The sequence below is a fragment of the Balaenoptera ricei genome, chromosome 1, assembly GCF_028023285.1.
Source record: "Balaenoptera ricei isolate mBalRic1 chromosome 1, mBalRic1.hap2, whole genome shotgun sequence".
NCBI classification, from domain to species: Eukaryota; Metazoa; Chordata; class Mammalia; order Artiodactyla; family Balaenopteridae; genus Balaenoptera; species Balaenoptera ricei.
Window position 1 is genome coordinate 58,868,640 of NC_082639.1, and position 26,831 is coordinate 58,895,470.

The 26,831-nt window shown below is 39.9% G+C and overlaps 1 protein-coding gene across 3 annotated transcripts; it reads right to left on the reverse strand.

The window, feature by feature from the left end:
• Positions 1-222: 222 nt before the first annotated feature.
• Positions 223-26,229, reverse strand: DIRAS3 (DIRAS family GTPase 3). 3 transcript variants are annotated; one of them, XM_059924348.1, is made up of 2 exons: positions 26,070-26,229; positions 223-1,642 (listed from the first exon to the last, which is right to left on the reverse strand). In XM_059924348.1, exon 2 carries the CDS (start codon positions 1,575-1,577, stop codon positions 882-884), a length of 696 nt encoding a protein of 231 aa, XP_059780331.1. In that variant the 5' UTR covers positions 1,578-1,642; positions 26,070-26,229; the 3' UTR covers positions 223-881. The 3 variants fall into 3 exon arrangements, with proteins under 3 accessions (XP_059780331.1, XP_059780332.1, XP_059780330.1); XM_059924349.1 differs by lacking the exon at positions 26,070-26,229 and adding an exon at positions 19,805-19,820; XM_059924347.1 differs by lacking the exon at positions 26,070-26,229 and adding an exon at positions 2,401-2,689.
• Positions 26,230-26,831: the final 602 nt, after the last annotated feature.

The window sequence follows — 26,831 nt, forward strand, 5'->3', positions numbered from 1 at the left end:
GTGGTGATGGATACAGACCAGCTCTGCATTGCGGGGACCCATGAACCAGCACCCCCGCTCCCCCGCCACTGGCTAATTTCAAGAGGGCAGGGGCATCAGTGTGAAAAATTCTTATTAGAAATCTTCTCCAGATGTGACTGGCAATGGGTAATGGATAATGCAATGGGTGATTTTTGTTGTTGTTCAGTGAAAAAGAAATTATTACAGCTGATTGCATGCAGGAAAAGCTTTATTAAGTCACGGAACTGTTACAATTTTTTTAAACTGAAGTGTAGAATACTCAAACATTTTTAAATGACTTAGGAAACAATTGGCATATATTTAGTAAGCAAGTTCCACTATCACAATTTTCTCTGCTCCCACACTCAATGCTCAACTATAGAACATTCATTTATTTATCATGTTTAGTATCTCTGTCTCACAGTCATCTGTCAGAGATTTTGTTGCAAAAACATCTCTCTTAACAATTAAATACACAATGGGAAGATATGATCAGACATTTACAGGACTTGAAATGTTTAAGAGTAATACACAATAATAGGATTACAAGAAGGGCAGTGACATCTTTCAATTCATTTTGCTATTTCCATTCTCTTTCTTAAACATTAATCTCTAAAGTCCGTCCAAGTCCCATCCTTTAAAATGCATCCTGTTCCTTTTTCCTCTCCTCCTCCAATGTCCATATTTTAACAATTCGAGTTCTCTTGCCTGGGGAAAAGAAAAGTTACTAACTCACAAGGGACATTTATTGACATTTAATTGTTACAACCCAAACCACAGCACAAAAGTCAGTCATGTACAGGTGACAGAGCACAATGGGGTCGGTCCATGTTTTCAGCACACTGAAGGAGAAGAGGGTCGGGCTCCTTAAGGCTCAGGGTTCACATGATGATGCACTTGCCCAGCAGCTTCTCGGCGGTCTTGGGGATCTGGGATTTCTTCTGGGGAGGCTGGGCGCCGGCGGCGGCGGCGGCGGGCTTCTTCTCGAAGTTGATCAGCATCTGGAACAGCTCCTGCACATTGATATTCATCTTGGCGGAGGTCTCCAAGAAGGCGCAATTCCACTCCGACGCGTAGGCGGCACCTTCCTTCTCGCTCACCTCCCGGTGGCTCTCATCGCACTTGTTGCCCACCAGGATGATGGGGCACTTTTGCGGGTTGTTGCCTTTGAGTTGACGGATCAGCTCATAGAGGGGCTTCAGCTCCTCCAGGGTTTGCTTCTTGGTGACGGAGTAGACCAGGATGAAGGCGTGACCCCTGGCAATGGCGAGGCGCTGCAGGCCCCGGTAGCGGCGGCCGCCGGTGGTGTCGGTGATGTGCAGCGCGCCCGCCTTGTGGCTACAGCCCAGCGCCTGGCGGTAGGTATCTTCGATGGTCGGCAGATACGCCTCACGGAAGTTGCCGCGCACCCACCTCTGCACCAGCGCGCTCTTGCCCACGCCGGCCGAGCCGAGCACCACCACGCGGAAATCTCTGCTCCTCCTCTGGGGCAGGCAGGTACGGATGACGATCACGGTAGGCAGAGGCCGCAGCCGCTTCATCAGCCGTTCCTTGAGGCCAAAGCAGGAGTTGCCCATGGTTGGGTATTGGCGGGGAGATGCGTGCACACCTTCTCTGGCACTCGGCCAGCAGTGAGGGAAGCCTAGGCAGGAAGAGAGAAAGAGAGGAAGAGTGAGCGATGGGAGTCTAACCCGGAATGGTGTCTTGTCGCAGCGCCTGCCTGGCCCGCCGCTCCCTGGGGACTGGGGGCGGGGGAGGTGGGAGGGGTGTCTGCCTCATCTCGCTCCCTAACCCCACCCTCCTCCCCCCCTTCCCTCCTCCCTCCTCTGCGGCGAGCCCGCCACCCACCCCACGCACCTACGGAAGGCAATGCTGGCGGGGAGGAGGGCAGGCTCGCCCCGCACCTCTTCCAATGATACCTTACTGTTACTTTCGCGGTGGCTACGCACCCATTTTTATTTCATTTTTATTTTTCACGCCACACTACTCCACTCTAGAGAATGCCGCAATAATGGACAGCTTGCCAACCCTTAAAACACGCACGTCTGAGCGATGTTACCAAACATATTTTCCCCAAATAAGCCCTTGTTGTCTTCCCTCCTTCGGTATGAAAAACTGTGCGCGTCTCTGACATGGATCGATCACTGCGGGCAAGGTTAGGTTGCTGCAGACATCGCGATCCAGGGTGTGGTCACGGGGGCAGCGAGGGGCGCCCAGGGAGCCCACAGAGTCCAGGATTCGTGGCGCTAACAGAGACCCCTTACCTGCAGCAACTGTCCCCAGGTACCCGCTTCCCTGACAACGCACCCACCGGTTTCCACCCCACGATAACCCAGGCTGGTTCGCCCGCTACGCCGCGCGTTCATGTGCCCGAAAAAAAAGGCGGAAGATAGCTTTTACCTCTTTCCGAGGCGGGAACCTCGCGGCAAATTCACTCCTTGCCGGGGTGGGCTTTGGCCGCGGTCGCAGCCGCGGCAAGTAATTGCGTAACCAAGCTCCGAGCTGCAGCTGGCAACCAGCGCGCTCGGAGGCTCGGGGCGAAATGCTCCAACGGGGGGACTGAGGCTGGTTAGCCAGAGCCAGGGGGCGCAGGCTGGGAGACTCCACTTGCATGGCTCACGGAGGGGGGATTGGGCTATGAGGGGCTGACCGAGCCCAGACGCGCCCCCCACGCAGTCCCCCCGGCGTCCCCCACACGGGTACCCACAGCCCGGGTGGGGGCGGGGGTGGGAGGCGGTCCTGCGTTCACAGGCGCCCGCCCATTGAGGGGGCTCTGCTTACAGCGCTGGCGATGCAGGCATTTCTCACCTACTGCATTCCTCACCACTTCTGTGCTTTTGCCCCCTGCGGGGTTAGCCTTTCCCAAGCCTCGCCACCTTCTTTTCACTGCGGAATGGCCAGTTAGAATTCTTCCCACTACTGGTGCCAGACACTTCACCGCATCTCGTCCACTTCACTTAGTAAACATTTGTCCAGCGCAAAACCCAGTTTCTGTCTTTGTAGGGGAAGACCAACAGAAGTCTCTTCTGTTACACGAGACTTCGGAACGTGCCCCCTGATAGGATTTCCTGTTGTATAGACATGTGCTGTGTTTAAGGGTTGAGGGGTATCCTCTGCACCCAGCGACATTAAGCAGCTATCACATCCATCATCACTATGTGTACAATACGTCTCATTTAGTCATCATCACAAAAACCTCATAAGAGAATCGAGACTGGTATGTGGGCAGCCTTCTAGGAGCAGAGAGCGACCCCTGGCTGACAGCCAATAAGAAAACATGGACCGCAGCGCTAGCAACCGGATTTTCCCAACAACCTAAATGAACTTGAAAGCAGATTCTTCTCTACAAACTGCGCATAAGATCAGACCGCCAACACTTTGATTTTAGGCTTAATTAAGCAGAGAATCCAGTTGAGCCCATCCAGACTTCCTACTTACAGAATTGTGGGTTCTGCGGTTGGGAGTCGTTTTAAGCCACAAAATTTGTGGTAGTTTGTTACACAGCAAAAGAAAACTAATGCAGCAGGTAAAGTTACTTGTTCAAGGCTACAGGGCTCATAAATGATGAACCTAGGCCCAAACCTAGTTCTCTTCACTCCAAGTCTTTTTTTTCTGGTATTATCATTCTGTGTCTTTAAGCTGATACACTATATTTTACTCACTAGTGAAAACATGTTTATAGCTTTTCTTTCTTACCCAAAAGCTCACGCGTGTTAGGTAGAGATCAAGAGCACACGTTTTAGAGGCAGAAAACTAGGTTTAGAATGTTTGTGGGTTTTTTCCCTTTTCCTTCTTTTGAGTACATCTTAATATGCCTTTGAGCTGTGGGGTCCTGGAGAAATTACTTTTCTGTAGAAGGGGAACTGATACCTGTGAGAAAGAATTGTGGGGAGGATTCAAGGAGCTACTGCCTGAAGACTAATTAGAAGGCATATAGAATGCAATAGGTAACATAAATGACAGCTATTGACCTTCACATAGTAATACAGAAGTCTGTATACACATAATCCTGTAGTCTTTGAGCATTGTAAGAGTGACTTTTTTGGAAGTGGCAATGATCTTTTTAGTTAATCCAAAGAAGAGCAGATTTCAGTCTGGAAAACATAGCAGGTTTGGGGGTAAATAAGTTGATAGAAGAACCTGGGTCAGGGAGGAAGTAGGGTGAGAATTCTAAGCATTAATGAAATCTTTGCACATTCCTCCTAAACCACAAGAATCACTCTGTCTGTTGAAATTAGGGCAACTAAAAAGTCTTTAGAAATGAGAAAAACTAGAAAAGAGGCTCCAGAAACTGAAACTGACAGGCATCGGTTTACCCCAGAGCAGGCTACTTGGTGCTTGACAAGTTGTCCTCTATATTGGGGGGTAGTTTTAATTATTAGTGAAGTTTTCTTAGTTTACCTGTCACTCCACCCACTGATTCTAGTTTCATCTTCTGGAGTCTGGAACTGCATTGATCAATCTGCTCCCTTGGATAACTTTATATCCTTTCAGCCATTTGAAGACAGTCATGTCCCATCACTAAGTCATTCATAACATTGGAAGTGGCCTGAGGACCATCTAGCCAAGCCCTTCGTTTTGGTGATGAGGAAACTGAACCTCAGAGGCCACGTCATGCCCCGACTCCTGACCAAGCTTACTCTTCTCTCCCTCAACCTCATCTTCTGTTTGAAAACAACTGTTCCTTGTGGGGTATGGGTGTCTTTTTCTCCACTGCTTTTTAGATTTTTCCAATTTTTATAATGCACATTTGTTTTTTACAGTAAAAAAACACACAAAAAACTAAAAATACATGTTTTAAACATAAAAAAGCAAAAGAAAAGAGGCTCCTGAAAACACTGATATGGAAGATGAATGAAGGTGCCTCTGGAGGCAAGACATTTAAAACAAAGAAACACCCAAAAAGAAGATGAGAAGCAGAAGGTGGAGGTGGAGGAGGAGGAGGAGAGGAGGAGGAAGAAGAAGAAGGAAAAAAGCTAGGGGGTGTGGAAATATATATTCCAAAGCTAAAGCCTTCACATGCCAGAGAGATGAAATTAAGAGATTATAAATAGAACTCACAAGGAATGATGAAAATTTGAAACCATAGCTTCTACATCCAAACTGAGTCTTGCACCTCAAAAGCCAGTATAAAATATCTCACCTTAAGAGCCCTAGCCCAGGAAACCAGCACTGTGGTGGGCCAGAAGTGTCAAAGGAATGGGCCATTGAGTAGAGTTCCCTGTGCTTTACAGTAGGTTCTCATTAGTTATCTATTTTATATATAGTAGTGGATATATGTCAATCTCAATCTTCCAATACATCCCACCCCCTCTTCCCCCTTGCTACATGTATAACTGATGCACTTTGCCATACAGCAGAAACTAACACTACATTGTAAAGCAACTGTACTCCAATAAAAATAAATTAAAAAAAAAAAAAAGGAATGGGCCAGACCAGAGTTCTGGAGCAAATATTGGCTAGTTAGGATCCACAGTTTGGAGATATATCAGGGAGAAAAGACAATTAATTGAAACTAACACTGAGATGAAACAGATGTTGGAATTATCTGACAAAGACTTTAAAGCAGCCATCATAAGAATACTTCAACAGGCACTTACAAATTTTCTTGAAACAAATAAAAAAATAAAAACATTCAGCAAAGACCTAAATAGACATTTCTCCAAAGAAGACTTACAGATGGCCAAGGGGCACATGAAAAGATGCTCAACATCGCTAATTATTAGAGAAATGCAAATCAAAACTACAATGAGATATCACCTCACACCAGTCAGATTGGCCATCATCAAAAAGTCTACAAACAGTAAATGCTGGAGAGGGTGTGGAGAATAGGGCACCCTCCTACACTGTTGGTGGGAATGTAAATTGGTACAGCCACTGTGGAGAACAGTATGGAGGTTCCTTAAGAAACTAAAAATAGAGCTAGCGTATGATCCAGCAATGCCACTCCTGGGCTTATATCTGGAGAAAAACATAGTTTGAAAGGATACATGCACTCCAGTGTTCATTGCAGCACTGTTTACAGTAGCCAAGACATGGAAGTAACCTAAATGTCCATCAACAGATGAATGGATAAGGAAGATATGCTACATATATACAATGGAATATTACTCAGCCATTAAAAAGAAAGAAAGAATGCCATTTGCAGCAACGTGGATGTACCTGGAGATTATCATACTAAGTGAAGTAAGTCAGACAGAGAAAGACAAATAACATATGATATCACTTATATGTGGAATCTTAAAAAAAAATGATACTAAATGAACTTATTTACAAAACAGAAACAGACTCACAGACTTAGAGAATGAACTTATGGTTACCGAGGGGAAGGGTGGGGTGGGGAGGGATAGACTGGGAGTTTGGGATTGACATGTACACACTGCTATATTTAAAACAGACAACCAGGGACTTCCCTGGTGGCACAGTGGTTAAGAATCCGTCTGCCAACGCAGGGGACACGGGTTCGATCCCTGGTCCGGGAAGATCCCACTTACGTGGAACAACTAAGCCTGTGTGCCACAACTACTGAGCCTGCACTCTAGAGCCCATGAGCCACAACTACTGAGCCTGCATGCCACAACTACTGAAGCCCATGCACCTTGTGCCTGCACTCCACAACAAGAGAAGCCACTGCAATGAGAAGCCCGCACACCACAACAAAGAGTAGCCCCCGCTTTCTGCAACTAGAGAAAGCCCGCATGCAGCAATTGAGACCCAACACAGCCTAAAACAAATAAATAAATAAATATTTTTAAAAATAAAAAATAAAATAGATAACCAATAAGGACCTACTGTATAGCATAGGGAACGCTGCTCAATACTCTGTAATAACCTAAATGGGAAAAGAATTTGAAAAAGAATAGATACATGTATAGTATAATTGAGTCACTTTGCTGTAAACCTGAAACTATCACAACATTGTTAATCAACTATACTCCAATATAAAATAAAATTTAAAAAAACGTTCAGCAAAGAAATAAAATGTATAAAAAGGATCTAAATGGAAATTATGGAACTGAAAAATACAATAATAGAAATTTTTAAAATTTTCTGAATGGTCTTGATAGTATCATGGAGATGACATTGGATGAATCAGTGAACTTGAGGGAGGATAAAGAAATAAAATTTACTCAATATAAACAATAGAGAGAAAATAGACTGGGGAAAAAAATGAACAGAGTCTCAAGGACCTGTGGTACAGTAACCAAAATCCCAACATTTGTATCATCAGAGTCCCAGAAGGAGAGGAAAAGAAATCTAAATGAGTATGGGAAGAAATTATGGCTGAAAATCTCCCAAATTTGGTGAAAGACATAAACTTACAGTTCCAAGAAGCTGAGCAAACCCCACCAGGATAATTCCAAGGAAATTCATGCCAAGACACATAATTGAATTCTGAAAACTGAACACAAAGAAAAATTCTTGAAAGCAGCTAGAAATAAACAATGTATTACCTGTCAGAGGAACATTATTTCAGACGATGGCAGATATCTCATCTGAAACCGCAGATGCCAAAGGAAATGGCATGACATTTTTCAAGTGCTGAAAGAAAAGAACTGTCAACTGCAAATTCTATATTCAACAAAATGGTCCTTCATGAAAAAAGACATGTTCAGATGAAGAAACACTAAGAGAATTGGTTGCTAACAAACCTACCCTTAAAGAGTGGCTAAAGGAAGTTTTATAAACAGAAAGGAAAAGATAATTTGGAACTTCATAAAGGAAAGTAGAATATCAAGATAGGTAAAAGAAAAAGTAGAGGTAAATATGATAGACAATCCTTGTTCTCATAAGTTTTTACAATCACGATGATCAAAACAAAAATTATAACACCTGATACTCAAGGCAATGATATTAAAAATTGGGGAAGGCAAAGGGACCTGAATAGAAGTAAGGTTTTCATACTTCACTCAAATGGTAATAGATTATGATGTCATATGTGCATATTATAATACCCAAAGCAATAACTTTCTATACAAAGAGATATACTCAAACACACTAAAAATAAATCAAAATAGAATCCTATAAAACATTACAGTAACCCACAGGAAGGTGATAAAAGAGAAACAGAGGAAAACCAGGAAACAAATAATAAAATTGCATACTTAAGTTCATATATATCAAGAATCACCTTAAATGTAAATGGTGTAAATACACCAATTAAAAAGGCAGATTGGCAGGGTGGATAAAACAAACAAACAAACAAACAAAAGAAACACAAGCCAACTGTATGGTGTTTGAAGTAAGAAGAAATTCACTTCACATTCAATGACATAGGTAGGTTGAAAATAGAAGGATGATTTTATATAGTAAAACAGAATATATGGAAACCAGAATAAAAAAACACAGTATTATTTACAATCACTCTATAGAAAAGTTAATACTTTGTGTATAATTTACAAAACACATAAATAGTCTGAATGCTGAAAATTATAAAACGCTAATAAAAGAAATCAAAGAAGACCTAAATAGATGGAGAGACACAGTGTGTTCATGGATTAGGAGACAACTTAGTAAAGATGTCAATTCTCTCCAAACTGATCTATAGGTTTAATGAAATTCTTGTCAAAATCCCAGCAAGGATTTTGTAGGCATAAACAAGTTTATCCTAAAATTTATATGAAAAGGCATAGTATCTAGAATAGCTAAAACACTCTTGAGAAAGAGGAATAAAGTGAAAAGAATCACTCTTCTTGATATTAAGGCTTACGATATGGCTACAATAATCATGGAAGTGTCATATTGGTGGAGGGATAGACATATAGATCAATGGAACAGAACAGAGAACCCAGGAGTAGGCCTACACAAATACAACCAACTGATTTTCGATAAAGGTGCAAAAGCAATTCAATGCAGGAAGGATTGTTGTTGTCCTTTCAACAAATGGTGCTAGAGCAATTGGATATCCATAGACAAGAACAAACAAGCAAACAAAAAAGTCAACTTAAATCTCACACCTTATATAAAAATTATCTTAAAATGGATAATGGACTTAAACATAACATGTAAAAATACAAAATTGTGTTTTTGAAAAGAATATCTTCAGGATTTAAGTCTAAGGAAAGAGTTCTTAGACTTGATGCCATTAGCACAGTCCATAAAAGGAAAATTTGATGAATAAAAGGAAAATTAAAAACCTTTATTCTGTGAAAGACCTTGTAAAACTAATGGAAAGAGAAGGAATACACTGGGAGCTATATTTGCAGGCCACATTTCTGGCAAACGACTAGTATGCCAGAAATATAGAACTCTCAAAACTCAATAATACAAAGTCCAATTAGAAAATGGGCAAAAGACATGAATAGACATTTCACTGAAGAAGACATACAAAGAACAAATAACCATATGAAAAGTTTTTTAACATCATAAGCCACTAGAGGAATGCAAATTAAAAGCACAATGAGACAGTGGAATATTATTCAGCCATTAAAAAGAATGAAATAATGCCATTTGCAGCAACCTGGATGGACCTGGAGATTATCATACTAAGTGAAGTAAGTCAGACAGAGAAAGACAAATATCATATGATATCGCTTATACATGGAATCTTAAAAAAAATGATACAGATGTATTTATTTACAAAACAGAAATAGACTCACAGACATAGAAAACAAACTTATGGCTTCCAAAGGGGAAAGGGGAGGGACGGATAAATTGGGAATTTTGAATTAACAGGTACACACTACTACATATAAAGTAGATAAACAACAAGGACATACTGTATAGCACAGGGATCTATATTCAATATCTTGTAATAACCTATAATAGAAGAGAATTTGAAAAAGAATATATATGATATATATACATTAGTTATATATATATATTCATTTGTTATAAAATTAATGATGCAACTAAACATACAACCCAGTGTACATACCTACTACTACTAAACATACATACCCAGAGCTCTGGGTATTTATCCCAGAGAAATGAACTTATGTTCACACAAAGTGCACACAACTTTATGTGTGAATTTTGTACACAAATATTTACAGCAGCTTAAATCATAGTAGTAAAATACTGAAAACAACCCAGCCATCCTTTAGCAGGTGAATGGTTAACCTATGGTACATCCATATCATGGAATACTACTCCAAAAAAAAAAAGAGAGAGCAAGAGAGAGAGAATTATTGATACAGGCTACAATTTGAATGAATCTCAAGAGAATTATGGTGAGTGAAAAACAAACCAGTCACCAAAGGTTGTATACACTATGATTCCATTTATGAAACATTCTTGAAATAAAATTACAGAAACGGTGCTAGTAATAGGGCTTAGAGATGAGGGAAGGGGTATGGAAGGAAGGTGGGTATGCTTGTAAAAGGGCAACAGGAGAGATTCTCATGGTGATGGAACTGTACTGTATCTTGACTGTTGTAGATATGCAAACCTATACATTTGATAAAATTCCATAGCATTAACTGCATACACAGATGAGTACAAGTAAAACGGGAAATCTGAATAAGAGCAGTGGATTGTATCAATGTTAACATCCTGGTTGTGATATTGACTACAGTTTTGCAAGATATTACCATCGAGGGAGACTAAGTTACTCAGGCTCTCTCTGTATTATTGCTTACAATTGCATGTCAGTCTTCAGTTATCTCAAAGTAAAATCATTAATTTTAAGAGGCATTTGTTACAGTGGAGGATTACTGGACTGAATGTCAATATTATGACATAGTATGAGTGTGTTTCGTGTTTGGTAATTGCAATCATTGTTGCTTTTGTTGTGGTCATCCATGTACAATGCTTGGTGTCAGTCTATTTATCTCTTGTAAAAATAAAATACAGTGTGTGTGTGTGAAAAAAAACAAAAACAAAAACAAAAAAAACCTGAAGTCCAGCTGAATTTAGTAACTTACCTAAAAGAAAACTTAACTTTACATTAGTGTGATTTTATTACAAATCATTAAATTACAAATATACAAAAAAAAAAGAGGCATTTGCAAAAAAGCCAAAAACAACACATCTCTTGTGGCTCCCTGTTGCCTACAGAATTAAAGTTCAAACTATTTATCTTCAGATTTCCAGCTCCCTGCAAACAGATCCCAGATTCCCTTTCAAATCTTACCTTCCACAAGTCTGCACACACTGGCTTAATAACTGGATATTCCTGGGAGTTCCTGTGTCTGCTTCTCCATTCAGTTCATCCTCCAACCCCATTCCCTCATCCACATGCCCCAATCCTGCCCTCCTTCTAGGTTCACCTCCAAATGGCACATCCAGCTAGAGGGAATCCCTCCCTCTGAGTTCCCACGCACCTTTTCACCTTGTATTATAGCTTTGTATATACTTGTTTTATACTCCACAAAGCTATGAGCTTTTCTCAGATGGAACTGAGATTCATTTATCTCTGATTCCCTCACAGATGTTAGTAAGCACCGGCATGTAGCTCTCAGAGGTGACCAGGATGGTGTGGGGTAATGTAGCTTCCATCAAGAGGGGTAGAAGTCACTGTAGGAGTTCCCAGCTCTGGAGCCAGCTGGCTTCTCTCCAGCTGTGGTTCCACCACCTGTTTATAATTTGGCCTTTAATTCTATCCTTAATATCCTCAACTGATAATAAAGAAATACATGGCAAGTGCTGACGTGTTAAAAGCACCTTCCTCAATACCTGGCAACAAGTAGACACTCAAAATGCAGCTGGAGTTTGGAGACCTGGTCTCCAGTTCCTGTTTGCTCACATACCGCTTTTTTGGACTTAGACAAATAACTTGTTTTCCTTTTATATTCAGTTTCTTCATCTGTAAAAAGGGGTCAAAAGTACCCCTGTTTGAAGTAAGATTGACTTATGTGTGTAAAATTCAAGCAGGGTATTGCTTGTGGAATGTGAATAAGCTAACATCCATTTGAGTCTTTGCTATGAGCCTAATATATTACATGAGTTTATTCATTTGGAACTTATATTATGAGTCCATGAAGTGGAACTAATACTGTCTCCATTTTACAAATGAGGAGACTAGGCATAGAGAGATTAACTGCATGGTAGAGGCTAGGAATTCTGGCTACCTCTCGGACTTGTGTATTTCACACCATGCTGCCTCTCTAGCAGAGACAGGTGGTGATGTTTAGGACCCTCACAATCATAATTTGGGGAATCTGTTTTCTTTCCATTTCTTTCTGAGTTCTTCCCCTCTTTTAAGCTCTGTAGACAACTAATGGCAGTTGTGTTCCCCATCCTTCACCAGAAAATAGTATCTTCTTTACAGTTTTGATTTCCAAGATCAGTGTTGCTTCAGACTCTCTTCCTTTATCCCTGCAAGGATCTTCTCCCATTCCTATGACTTCTATTCCCAGCCTGACTGCTTTCTCCTAGCACCCTGATGCTATAAACAGCTCCTTGTTCATAGAGACATTAGCTCCTACCTCATAAAGAAAGGAGGACATCAGATAAAACTCCAGCAGCCCCTAGCCCACACATACCCTGCAGCATTTTCTCTTTTCTCCATCCAAGGCTGATGCCTTCTTCTGAGCCCTGGAGTGCTTTTCAACCTGAGGTCCTAGGATCACCTGAATTGGCATCAACTGGGATGCTTGTTAAAAATACTCAACCCAACTTACAAGATGCTACATGTCAAATTTTTTCAATTAAAAAAAAATACACAACCCACATCTACAGAATGAGAATCTATGGGTGATACCTGGGGGTCTGCATTTTAACAAGGCCCTCAGGTGATTCTGATACAGAAGAAAGCTTGAAATTACTTCTTTAGCACCTTGCTTGATCCATCATCCCATCTCTAATCTAACAGAATGAGTGAAGGGGGGTCAAAAGGTAAAAAGGAAGAAGAGATAACAACAAGAAAAAAGAAACACAAGAGGAAAAGCAAAACTGGAGGGGAAAATTTTGAGTATGATTTTGAATATGTTGAATTAGAGATGCCTGTGGGACACACAGGAGACTATTTCTAGTACTCAGTTGGAACTATTGAATAGAACTCCAGGGAAAGATGGATATAAATCCACTATATTTAAAATGGATTTCCTGTAAATACATATATATATATATATATATATATATATATATATATATATATATATATATGGTTGGATCTTCTTTATCTACTCTGTCTCTGTATTTTAATTGGTATATTTAGACAATTCATATTTAATATGATTATCAGTGGTTAGACAGATATCATGATTATATTTCCTGAAACAAGAACTGGAAACCATGGTTTGCAATGGATTTCTGTGCTTCTCCCAGATTCAAGAGAGAACATTTTAATACCAAAGTGTTGACATTCTTGGGATATTTCAGTATTTTAGGCAATTTTCTTAACTTCTCTATCCTCAGTCTCCTCATCTGTAACATTGGGATAATAGTAGTATCCTACTCTATAGAGTTCTTGTGAGTAAATAATGAGTATTTCATGAGTAGATAAATACAAAATGCTTGGGACAGTGTCTGGACATTGTAATAACTCAGTAAATGTTAGCTATTCCCACTTATGGGGACAATAGGGCTAAATATTTAAAAAAATAAAAGGTGTACAGGTTGGAAAGGAAGAAATAAAACTGTCTTTGTTTGAGGGTTACATGATTGTCTATGTACAAAATCCCAAAGAACTGACAAAATAAAAAACCCACCTGAAATGGGTAAATGACTACAGCAAGGTCACAAGATACAAGGTAAATGTACAAATTCAACTGCTTTCCTTCATACCAACAATGAACACTGGAATTTGAAATTATTAACACAGTACCATTTACATTAGCATCAAAAACCTTGAAATACTTAGGTATAAATCTATCTAAATATATATAAGATCTATATGCATAGAAATAAAAAACTCTAATGAAAAAAGTCAAAAAAGATCTAAATAAATGAAGAGATATTCTGTGTTCGTGGATTAGAAGACTCAATATTGTTAAGTTGTCAGTTCTGCCCAACTTGATTTATAGATGCAATATGATCCAAATTAAAATCTGAGCAGCAATTTTTTGGATATCAAACAAACTAAAGATTATATGGAAAGGCAAAAAAAACAAACAAACAAAAAACAAAACTAAATAGCCAACACAATACTGAAGAAGATAAACAAAGTCGAAGGACTGCAATTACCCAACTTCAAGACTTACTGTAAAGCTATAGTGATCAACATGGCATGGTATCTGTGTATTCTGCTATTGTTGGATAAAGTATTTTATAAATGTCAATTAAGTCTAGTTGATTAATGGTGCTGTGTCAGTTCAACTGTGTTATTACTCAGTTTTTGCCTGCTGGATCTATTAATTACTGAAGGGGTATTCAAGTCTCCAAATCCATAATAATGGATTTGTCTATTTCTCCTTGCTGTTCTATTAGTTTTTGTGTCGTGTGTTTTGATGTTCTGTTGTTAGGTACATACACATTAAGGATTGCTATGTTTTCTTGGAGAATTGACTCCTTTATCATTATGTAATGACCCTCTTTATCCTTGATGATTTCCCTTGTTCTGCAGTCTAATTTGTCTGAAATTAATAGAGTTATTTCAGCTTTCTCTTGATTAGTGTTACTATAGAATATCTTTCTCCATCCCTTTACTTTTTTTTTTTATCCCTTTACTTTTAACCTATCTGTGTCTTTATATTTAAAATGGATTTCTTGTAAATATATATATATAGAGAGAGAGAGAGTTGGATCTTCTTCTTTATCTACTCTAACAGTCTCTGTATTTTAATTGGTATATTTAGACAATTCATATTTAATGTGATTATTGGGATATTTGGTTTAATATCTACCATGTTTGTAGCTGTTTTATATTCATTGTACTTGTTCTTTGTTTATTTTTTCCCTCTTTTTCTGCCTTCTCTGGTTTTAACTGAGCATTTTATATAATTCCATTTTCTTTCCTCTTAGCATATCAATTTATAATATACATTTATAACAAATTTAAGTCCACTTTCAAATAACACTTCAGATGAAAGGCAGGTGACCTATAATATTCCCAATTAATCCCTCTCATCCGTTATAAATTTATTTCATTCATTTCACTCATCCATATGCTATAATCACCTAATGCATTGTTACTATTATCACTTTGAAGTTATCTATTAGATCAATTAATAAAAAAAAATTTTATTTTACTTTTATTTATTCCATATCTAATGCTCTTCTAGTCTTTATTTAAAACTGAAATCTGAGGAAAAGCTTTAGAGAACATGCTGTCTGGAGAGAACCTTGAAGGGAGAAGAGGCTATTGGGGAAAAGACGGACAGAAGAATGATGCCAAAAGGGCACAGAGCCAAGAAAGCATCTATGGATGAAATAGTAGTTGAATTGGAATCCCTCCTAGAAATCATCTGTGGTTTAATTACCTCATTTCCTAGGTGAGTAATCTGCCCAAGTGTACACAGCTAGAAAGTTGCAGAACTGGGATTCAAACCCAGGAAGAGTGACTTCAGCACCTATTCTAACCACAGAAGGACGTAAGGACCTGCTCAAGGTGTCTCAGCAAATCAGACACAGCCAGGACAAGATCTTAGTCCCTGTCTCCCAGACCCTCACCTTCCATTCTCCCACAGGTACGCATCCTGAAACACAATTAATACTCAGAAATACTATGGGGATTTTAGAGAGTTAACATAGTTTTCTGGGGTTAACATAGTTTTCTGGGGTCAAGGTTAACACAGTTTTCTGGGGTCAAGGTTAAAAAAGGAATCAGAAATGACATATCCTCAGGAGGCAGAGAGGATTTGTAGAGTTTCACTCATTACAGCTTTGAATAAGCTGCCAGCATAGTCTTCTTTTTTTTTTTTACTTTCTTTTTTTATTTTTTAACATCTTTATTGGAGTATAATTGCTTTACATTGTTGTGTTAGTTTCTACTGTATAACAAAGTGAATCAGCTATACGTATACATATATCCCCATATCCCCTCCCTCTAGCATCTCCCTCCCACCCTCCCTATCCCACTCCTTCAGGTGGTCACAAAGCAGTCTTCTTAATGAAACGAGCCAGAATCCTTTGGAAACTTTCCTAGACAATCAGGTCTATGTAAGTGAATACCTATACCCTAGACCCAAGGGCATGCCACCAACCAAATGAAGTCTCCTTGAGGAGGGGGTTGGTGGGAAGAGAGTGTCAGACACCACAATGGGACTGGTAGAGGAGGTCTTTCCTTCTTTCTTGGAGTATTACAGGTAAAAGATTATGTATTCACATAACAACAAGGATAGGTGTTAAAAACATAGTGCTCACTGTAAAAAAGTAAGAAAGTGGGATTACATAATTACATAATTATATAAATTAAAGATATATGCCCACAAAACAATATTATACATTTTGCAGGAACACACACATACAAGATACATATTAACACATTAGAATAGCTGCATATGGGAGGCAAGGAAAGACAGTGAGCTATACAGGACATATATATATATACATACACATATATATATTACATATTTACATTTCTTATACATACTTGATTTATATAAGGATATATATAATTTTATCTCCTATATAAATCGTGTGTGCACGTGTATATTACAACCCTGAACAATGATAAGGTGCTTGAGGGCAGCATCTGTAAATGACTCATTTTAGAAACTCTCACACTTCCTGGTTTATAGTAGGCAAACAAATATTTCTGAATGAATGGCTTCATTTTCAACTTCCCCAATGTTCTGAGCAGTACCTGCCAGACAGAGCAAAGACCTTTCTTCCCAACACCTCCCTTGCCCCTGCTCCCCGTTCTCTCTGAGCCACTAAGTTCTATTAAAGTAGCAGGAAAGAGCTGCCTACAAAGAGAGGACTAATTATTAAAGAATGAAAATAATTATCCCCATTAAAGACAAGAAGCACATTTTATGCCCCTTTTAAGTAAAAAAGTTTAGTTTTTCAGCGTATTCCCCTTTGATTTTTTCCACATGCACAGTATTTCCACTGTAAAATACTCATTGCCTAAACAAAAGCATTCTTTGTACAAGTCAATAAAGAGAAATAAGTTTTCACCCCATTGTGTTATTTCAGCAGGACTCTGAATGTTATTTTTTTTGTGGAACACAATGGTATATACTCCTTGTTTCACTGTTTTCAAACAAAATCATATTTCTGCCAGTTAAATTGAATTTGGCAAGACTGAATTTTTAAAAGGATTTTAAAATATTATAACAGTTTTAGATTCCCAGAATTATCACAAAGATAGTAAAGAGAGTTCCCATATACCCCACAGCCAGTTTCCCCTATTATTAACATCTTACATTTGTATGGTACATTTGTCTCAATAAATGAACTGATATTGATACATGATTATTAACTCAAGTTCATTTGTTATTAAGATAGCCTCATTTTCTTTCCTAATGTCCTTTCTGTGTCTCAGGATCCCAGCCAGTTTACCACATTATATTTAGTTATCTCCTTAGTTTCCTCTTGGTTGTGAGTTTCTCAGACTTACCCTGTTTTTGATGACCTTGATAGTTTTGAGGATTATCGGTCAGATATTTTGAAGAAAGTCTCCCAAGTGGGGCTTGTCTGATGTTTTTCTCATAATTAGACTGGGGTAATGTTTTGGGAGGAGGACCACAGAGGTACAGTATCATTCCCATCATACCACATCAAGGGATACACCATCAACATGACTCATCACTGTTGATATTATCCTTGATCACCTGGTTGAGGTGGTGTTTGTCAGGTTTATTCACTGTAAAGTTATTCTTTTTCTTCCTTTCCATCCTATACTTACAAGCCTGCTTTTAAATGTTAAGACTAATTAATGAAATTCCAGAGGCTGGTCTTAAAAATGAAGTCTTTACAATTAGCAAAAGGATTCTTAGAAAAGAGCGAGAAGAGGTTTCCCTTCCACTGTACCAGCTGTGGGAGAGCTGTTTCCTTCTGACACATGAAGAGTGCATGAAGAATCTGATTTGATAAAGCTTTAAATTGACAAGACTCACAAGAATGTTACTTTTGTTTTCCTGCACAATATGGAGATGTGAATATGTGTAACTTTCCAATTGGTTCTGCTCTTTGCTAATGTACATTTGCCCTTGGCAACATAATGTGAGAATACTGTAACATATCATAGAAATAACGTAGGAATCAAATGCAGAGATTAACAAAGGACTATGAGAATATTGGAAAAAAGAACAATTTCAACCAGGCAACTTGAGGACAGTTTCATGAAGGGTAGGACATGTGAGTATGATTTTAAGAGATAGAGGAGGCTGAAGGAACATCACATGCACTAACACAGAAAAGGAAAGGACAAGGCACAGGAAATGGAGAGCTCTAATATGTGAGCACACAGGATGAGCAGAACTTTTATACTAGGCTAAAGAGTTTACACTTTATTCTATGAGAATAGGTGTGGGGGACATTGAGATTTTGGGGTAAGGACAGTAATATGATCATGTCTGAGTTTTAGAAAAGTAACTGGCAACTGTCTAAAGGAAATTGGAAGGATAAAAACTTAGAGAAAAACAGGAGTTATAAGGGCTTCCCTGGTGGCGCAGTGGTTAAGAATCCACCTGCCAATGCAGGGGACACGGGTTCGAGCCCTGGTCCGGGAAGATCCCGCATGCCATGGAGCAACTAAGCCCGTGAGCCACAACTACTGAGCCCGTGCTCTAGAGCCTGTGAGCCACAACTATTGAGCCCACATGTCACAACTACGGAAACCTGCACACCTAGAGCCCGTGCTCCACAACAAGAGAAGCCATCACAATGAGAAGCCCACGTACTGCAACGAAGAGTAGCCCCCGCTCGCCGCAACTAGAGAAAGCTCATGCACAGCAGCAAAGACCCAATGCAGACAAAAATAAATAAATTAATTAATTTTTTTTTTAAAAAGGAGAGGAGCTTCAAGATGGCGGAAGAGTAAGACGTGGAGATCACCTTCCTCCCCACAAATACATCAGAAATACATCTACATGTGGAACAACTCCTACAGAACACCTACTGAACGCTGGCAGAAGACCTCAGACTTCCCAAAAGGCAAGAAACTCCTCACGTACCTGGGTAGGGCAAAAGAAAAAAGAAATAACAGAGACAAAAGAATAGGGATGGGACCTGCACCAGTGGGAGGGAGCTGTGAAGGAGGAAAGGTTTCCACACACAAGGAAGGCCCTTCGCGGGCGGAGACTGCAGGTGGCGGAGGGGGGAAGCTTCAGAGCCACGGAGGAGAGCGCAGCCACAGGGGTGCGGAGGGCAAAGCAGAGACATTCCCGCACAGAAGATCAGTGCCAACCAGCACTCACCAGCCCGAGAGGCTTGTCTGCTCACCCGCCGGGGCGGGCGGGGGCTGGGAGCTGAGGCTTCGGAGGTCGGATCCCAGGGAGAGGACTGGGGTTGTCGGCGTGAACACAGCCTGAAGGGGCTAGTGCGCCACAGCTGGCTGGGAGGGAGTTCGGGAAAAAGTCTGGACCTGCCTAAGAGGCAAGAGACTTTCTCTTGCCTCTTTGTTTCCTGGTGCGCGAGGACAGGGGATTCAGAGCGCCGCTTAAACGAGCTCCAGAGACGGGCGCGAGCCGCGGCTATCAGCGCGGACCCCAGAGACAGGCATGAGACGCTAAGGCTGCTGTTGCAGCCACCAAGAAGCCTGTGTGCGAGCACAGGTCACTCTCCACACCGCCCCTCCCGGGAGCCTGAGCAGCCCGCCACTGCCAGGGTCCCGTGATCCAGTGACAACTTCCCCGGGAGAACGCACGGCGCACCTCAGGCTGGTGCAATGTCATGCCGGCCTCTGCCGCCGCAGGCTCGCCCCGCATCCGTACCCCTTCCTCCCTCCAGCCTGAGTGAGCCAGAGCCCCTGAATCAGCTGCTCCTTTAACCCCGTCCTGTGTGAGTGAAGAACAGATGCCCTCAGGCAACCTACACGCAGAGGCGGGGCCACATCCAAAGCTGAACCCCGGGAGCTGTGCGAACAAAGAAGAGAAAGGGAAATTTTTCCCAGCAGCCTCAGGAGCAGTGGATTAAAGTCCACAATCAACTTGATGTACCCTGCATCCGTGGAATACCTGAAAAGACAACAAATCATCCCAAATTGAGGAGGTGGACTTTGGGAGCAAAGATATATATATATTTTTCCCTTTTTCTCTTTTTGTGAGTGTGTATGTGTATGCTTCTGTGTGTGATTTTGTCTGTATAGCTTTGCTTTAATCATTTGTCCTAGGGTTCTGTCTGTCTGTTTTTTGGGGTTTTTTTTAATTACTTTTTAAAAAATTTTTCTTAATAATTATTTTTTATTTTAATAACTTTATTTTATTTTATTTTATTTTATCTTCTTCTTTCTTTCTTTCTTTCTTTCTTTCTTTTTTTCCTCCCTTTTATTCTAAGCCATGTGGATGAAAGGGTCTTGGTGCTCCAGCCAGGCATCAGGACTGTGCCTCTGAGGTGGGAGAGCCAAGTTCAGGACACTGGTCCACAGGAGACCTCCCAGCTCCACGTAATTTCAAATGGCGAAAATCTCCCACAGATCTCCAGCTCAAGACCCAGCTCCACTCAAGGACCAGCAAGCTACAGTGCAGGACACCCTACGCCAAACAACTAGCAAGACAGGAACACAACCCCACCCATTAGCACAGAGGCTGCCTAAAATCATAATAAGGCCACAGACACCCCAAAACACACCACCAGACGTGGACCTGCCCACCAGAAAGACAAGATCCAGCCTCATCCACCAGAACACAGGCACTAGTCCCTTCCACCAGGAAGCCTACACAGCCCACTGAACCAATCTTAGCCACTGGGGACAGATACCAAAAACAACAGAAACTACGAACCTGTAGCCTGCAAAAAGGAGACCCCAAACACAGTAAGTTAAGCAAAATGAGAAGACAGAGAAACACACAGCAGATGAAGGGGCAAGGCAAAAACCCACCAGACCTAACAAATGAAGAGGAAATAGGCAGTCTACCTGAAAAAGAATTCAGAATAATGATAGTAAAGATGATCCAAAATCTTGGAAATAGAATGGAGAAGATACAAGAAATGTTTAACAAGGACCTAGAAGAACTAAAGAGCAAACAAACAGAGATGAACAACACAATAAATGAAATTAAATATTCTCTAGAAGGGATCAATACCAGAATAACTGAGGCAGAAGAACGGATAAGTGACCTGGAAGATAAAATAGTGGAAATAACTACTGCAGAGCTGAATAAAGAAAAAAAGAATGAAAAGAATTGAGGAGACTCTCAGAGACTTCTGGGACAACATTAAACACACCAACATTCTAATCATAGGGGTCCCAGAAGAAGAAGAGAAAAAGAAAGGGACTGAGAAAATATTTGAAGAGATTATAGTTGAAAACTTCCCTAATATGGGAAAGGAAATAGTTAATCAAGTCCAGGAAGCACAGAGAGTCCCATACAGGATAAACCCAAGGAGAAAAACGCCAAGACACATATTAATCAAACTGTCAAAAATTAAATACAAAGAATAAATATTAAAAGCAGCAAGGGAAAAACAACAAGTAACACATAAGGGAATCCCCATCAGGTTAACAGCTGATCTTTCAGCAGAAACTCTGCAAGCCAGAAGGGAGTGGCAGGACATATTTAAAGTGATGAAAGAGAAAAACCTACAACCAAGATTACTCTACCCAGCAAGGATCTCATTCAGATTTGGTGGAGAAATTAAAAGCTTTACAGACAAGCAAAAGCTAAGAGAATTCAGCACCACCAAACCAGCTTTACAACAAATGCTAAAGGAACTTCTCTAGGCAGGAAACACAAGAGAAGGAAAAGACCTACAATAATAAACCCAAAACAATTAAGAAAATGGTAATAGGAACATACATATCGATAATTACCTCAAATGTAAATGGATTAAATGCTCCCACCAAAAGACATAGACTGGCTGAATGGATACAAAAACAAGACCCATCTATATGCTGTCTACAAGAGACCCACTTCAGACCTAGGGACACATACAGAATGAAAGTGAAGGGATGGAAAAAGTTATTCCATGCAAATGGAAATCAAAAGAAAGCTAGAGTAGCAATTCTCATATCAGACAAAATAGACTGTAAAATAAAGACTATTACAAGAGACAAAGAAGGACACTACATAATGATCAAGGGATTGATCCAAGAAGAAGATATAAGAATTGTAAATATTTATGCACCCAACATAGGAGCACCTCAGTACGTAAGGCAAATACTAACAACCATAAAAGGGGAAATTGACAGTAACACAATCATAGTAGGGGACTTTAACACCCCACTTTCACCAATGGACAGATCATCCACAACGAAAAGAAATAAGGAAATACAAGCTTTAAATGATACATTAAACAAGATGGACTTAATTGATATTTATAGGACATTCCATCCAAAAACAACGAATACACATTCTTCTCAAGTGCTCATGGAACATTCTGCAGGATAGATCATATCTTGGGTCACAAATCAAGGCTTGGTAAATTTAAGAAAACTGAAATCATATCAAGTATCCTTTCTGACCACAATGCTATGAGACTAGATATCAATTACAGGAAAAATTCTGTAAAAAATACAAACACATGGAGGCTAAACAATACACTACTTAATAACCAAGAGATCACTGAAGATATCAAAGAGGAAATCAAAAAATACCTAGAAACAAATGACAATGAAAACACGATGACCCAAAACTTACGGGATGCAGCAAAAGCAGTTCTAAGAGGGAAGTTTATAGCAATACAATCCTACATTAAGAAACAAGAAACATCTCAAATAAACAACCTAACCTTACACCTAAAGCAATTAGAGAAAGAAGAACAAAAAATCCACAAAGTTAGCAGAAGGAAAGAAATCATAAAGATCAGATCAGAAATAAATGAAAAAGAAATGAAGGAAATGATAGCAAAGATCAATAAAACTAAAAGCTGGTTCTTTGAGAACATAAACAAATAGAAAAACCATTAACCAGACTCATCAAGAAAAAAAGGGAGAAGACTCAAATCAATAGATTTAGAAATGAAAAAGGAGAAGTTACAACTGACACTGCAGAAATACAAAGGATCATGAGAGATTACTACAAGCAACTCTATGCCAATAAAATGGACAACCTGGAAGAAATGGACAAATTCTTAGAAATGCACAACCTTCCGAGACTGAACCAGGAAGAAATAGAAAATATGAACAGACCAATCACAAGCACTGAAATTGAAACTGTAATTAAAAATCTTCCAACAAACAAAAGCCCAGGACAAATGGCTTCACAGGCGAATTCTATCAAACATTTAGAGAAGTGCTAACACCTATCCTTCTCAAACTCTTCCAAAATATAGCAGAGAGAGGAACACTCCCAAACTCATTCTACGAGGCCACCATCACCCTGATACCAAAACCAGACAAAGATGTCACAAAGAAAGAAAACTACAGGCCAATATCACTGATGAACATAGATGCAAAAATCCTCAACAAAATACTAGCAAAGAGAATCCAACAGCACATTAAAAGGATCATACACCATGATCAAGTTGGGTTTATCCCAGGAATGCAAGGATTCTTCAATATACGCAAATCAATCAATGTGATACACCATATTAACAAAATGAAGGAGAAAAACCATATGATCATCTCAATAGATGCAGAGAAAGCTTTTGACAAAATTCAACACCCATTTATGATAAAAACCCTCCAGAAAGTAGGCACAGAGGGAACTTTCCTCAACATAATAAAGGCCATATATGACAAACCCACAGCCAACATTGTCCTCAATGGTGAAAAACTGAAACCATTTCCACTAAGATCAGGAACAAGACAAGGTTGCCCACTCTCACCACTATTATTCAACATAGTTTTGGAAGTATTAGCCACAGCAATCAGAGAAGAAAAAGAAATAAAAGGAATCCAAATGGGAAAAGAAGAAGTAAAGCTGTCACTGTTTGCAGATGACATGATACTATACATAGAGAATCCTAAAGATGCTACCAGAAAACTACTAGAGCTAATCAATGAATCTGGTAAAGTAGCAGGATACAAAATTAATGCACAGAAATCTCTTGCATTCCTATACACTAATGATGAAAAATCTGAAAGTGAAATTAAGAAAACACTCCCATTTACCATTGCAACAAAAAGAATAAAATACCTAGGAATAAACCTATTTAAGGAGACAAAAGACCTGTATGCAGAAAATTATAAGACACTGATGAAAGAAATTAAAGATGATACAAGTAGATGGAGAGATATACCATGTTCTTGGATTGGAAGAATCAACATTGTGAAAATGACTCTACTACCCAAAGCAATCTACAGATTCAATGCAATCCCTATCAAACTACCACTGGCATTTTTCACAGAACTAGAACAAAAAATTTCACAATTTGTATGGAAACACAAAAGACCCCGAATAGCCAAAGCAATCTTGAGAAAGAAAAACGGAGCTGGAGGAATCAGGCTCCCTGACTTCAGACTATACTACAAAGCTACAGTAATCAAGACAGTATGGTACTGGCACAAAAACAGAAATATAGATCAATGGAACAGGATAGAAAGCCCAGAAATAAACCCACACACATATGGTCACGTTATCTTTGATAAAGGAGGCAAGCATATACAGTGGAGAAAAGACAGCCTCTTCAATAAGTGGTGCTGGGAAAAACTGGACAGCTACATGTAAAAGAATGAAATTAGAACACTCCCTAACACCATACACAAAAATAAACTAAAAATGGATTAGACCTAAATGAAAGGCCAGACACTATCAAACTCTTAAAGGAAAACATAGGCAGAACACTCTATGACATAAATCACAGCAAGATCCTTTTTGACCCACCTCCTAGAGAAATGGAAATAAAAACAAAAATAAACAAACGGGACCTAATGAAACTTAAAAGCTTTTGCACAGCAAAGGAAACCATAAACAAGACCAAAAGACAACCCTTAGAATGGGAGAAAATATTTGCAAATGAAGCAACTGACAAAGGATTAATCTCCAAAATTTACAAGCAGCTCGTGCAGCTCAATATCAAAAAACAGACAACCCAATCGAAAAATGGGCAGAAGACCTAAATAGTCATTTCTCCAAAGAAGATATACAGATTGCCAACAAACACATGAAAGAATGCTCAACATTACTAATTATTAGAGAAATGCAAATCAAAACTACAATGAGATATCATCTTACACTGGTCAGAATGGCCATCATCAAAAAATCTATAAACAATAAATGCTGGAGAAGGTGTGGAGAAAAGAGAACCCTCTTGCACTGTTGGTGGGAATGTAAATTGATACAGCCACTATGGAGAACAGTATGGAGGTTCCTTAAAAAGCTAAAAATAGAACTACCATACGACCCAGCAATCCCACTACTGGGCATATACCCGAGAAAACCATAATTCAAAAAGAGTCATGTACCAAAATGTTCATTGCAGCTCTATTTACAATAGCCAGGACATGGAAGCAACCTAAGTGTCCATCAACAGATGAATGGATAAAGAAGATGTCACACATATATACAGTGGAATATTACTCAGCCATAAAAAGAAACGAAATTGAGTTATTTGTAGTGAGGTGGATGGACCTAGAGGCTGTCATACAGAGTGAAGTAAGTCAGAAAGAGAAAAACAAATACCGTATGCTAGCACATCTATTTGGAATCTAAAAAAAAAAAAAAAAATGGTCATGAAGAACCTAGGCGCAAGATGGGAATAAAGATACAGACCTACTAGAGAGTGGACTTGAGGACACGGTGAGGGGGAAGGGTAAGCTGGAACAAAGTGAGAGAGTGGCATGAACATATATACACTACCAAACGTAAAATAGATAGCTAGTGGGAAGCAGCTGCATAGCACAGGGAGATCAGCTCTGTGCTTTGTGACCACCTAGAGGGGTGGGATAGGGAGGGTGGGAGGGAGGGAGACGCAAGAGGGAAGAGATATGAGGACATATGTATATGTATAACTTATTCACTTGGTTATAAAGCAGAAACTAACACACCACTGTAAAGCAATTATACTCCAATAAAGATGTTAAAAAAAAATAGTATGTGGAAAAAATTTTTTTAAAAAAAGGAGTTATAAGATTTAGGATAGAAATTTTTAAATGTGATACTGTAAATAGAGAAAAGTGGAAATCTTTTGGAGGCAGAATAGACAAGATTTGGACCAATACTGTAGTTAACAGTAGCAGAGACCGGCAGGATGCTTACCAAAGCCATCTCTTCTTCCTAGGCACACAGCTGGACTCCATCCCCGGCCTCCATTCTATTAGCTGGCACCACGTGACTGAGTTCCAGGTGGACAGAAGGTTACGGATGAAAGTCAGGGATGACACTTCCAGGCCCATCTCACTCTCTCTCTTTCTCTTTTTCCTTCCCCATCATACTGGAATGGAGTAAACTCCCAAGTTCCCAACTCTGAGAGCCATGCATTGTAGCTGGTAGAACCACCGGGTAGACGGAGCTGTGTTTCCTGAATCACTGCTTCGAAAAGAATGATCCAACCTGCTAGACCTTGAGACAAGTGAGAAGTAAACTGCTTTCTTGTTGAGCAGTTTGACATGACAGTTTGACATGACATGCTTGGGCCTGTCTGCAATCACAGCATTGCTTAGACTACCCTAACCAAATTAGAAATTGGTACTTTGAAGTGCGTGCTTCCGTAACAGAAGACTAAAGCATGTGACACTGACTGTGTGAGGAAACAGGTATTGGAGACGGGCAGGCTGGGGAGTCCTGTTTTGCTATGGCAAAATATTTGATAAAACTGTTGCCTGAGTCACCGTGCAAGGGATTGCGGTGTGCACTGGTGAACCTTCACAGGAAGCCTGAAGGCATCAGTGGCTCCTGAACCCCTGATTTAAGGGGCTGAGGGGCAGTCCTTGGGCTGGAGTGAAGCCTGAACTGCATACATACAGTACTTTATATCAGATGTTGAAAATGCCAATTGTCTTCACCCAAGAATGGGGTGCA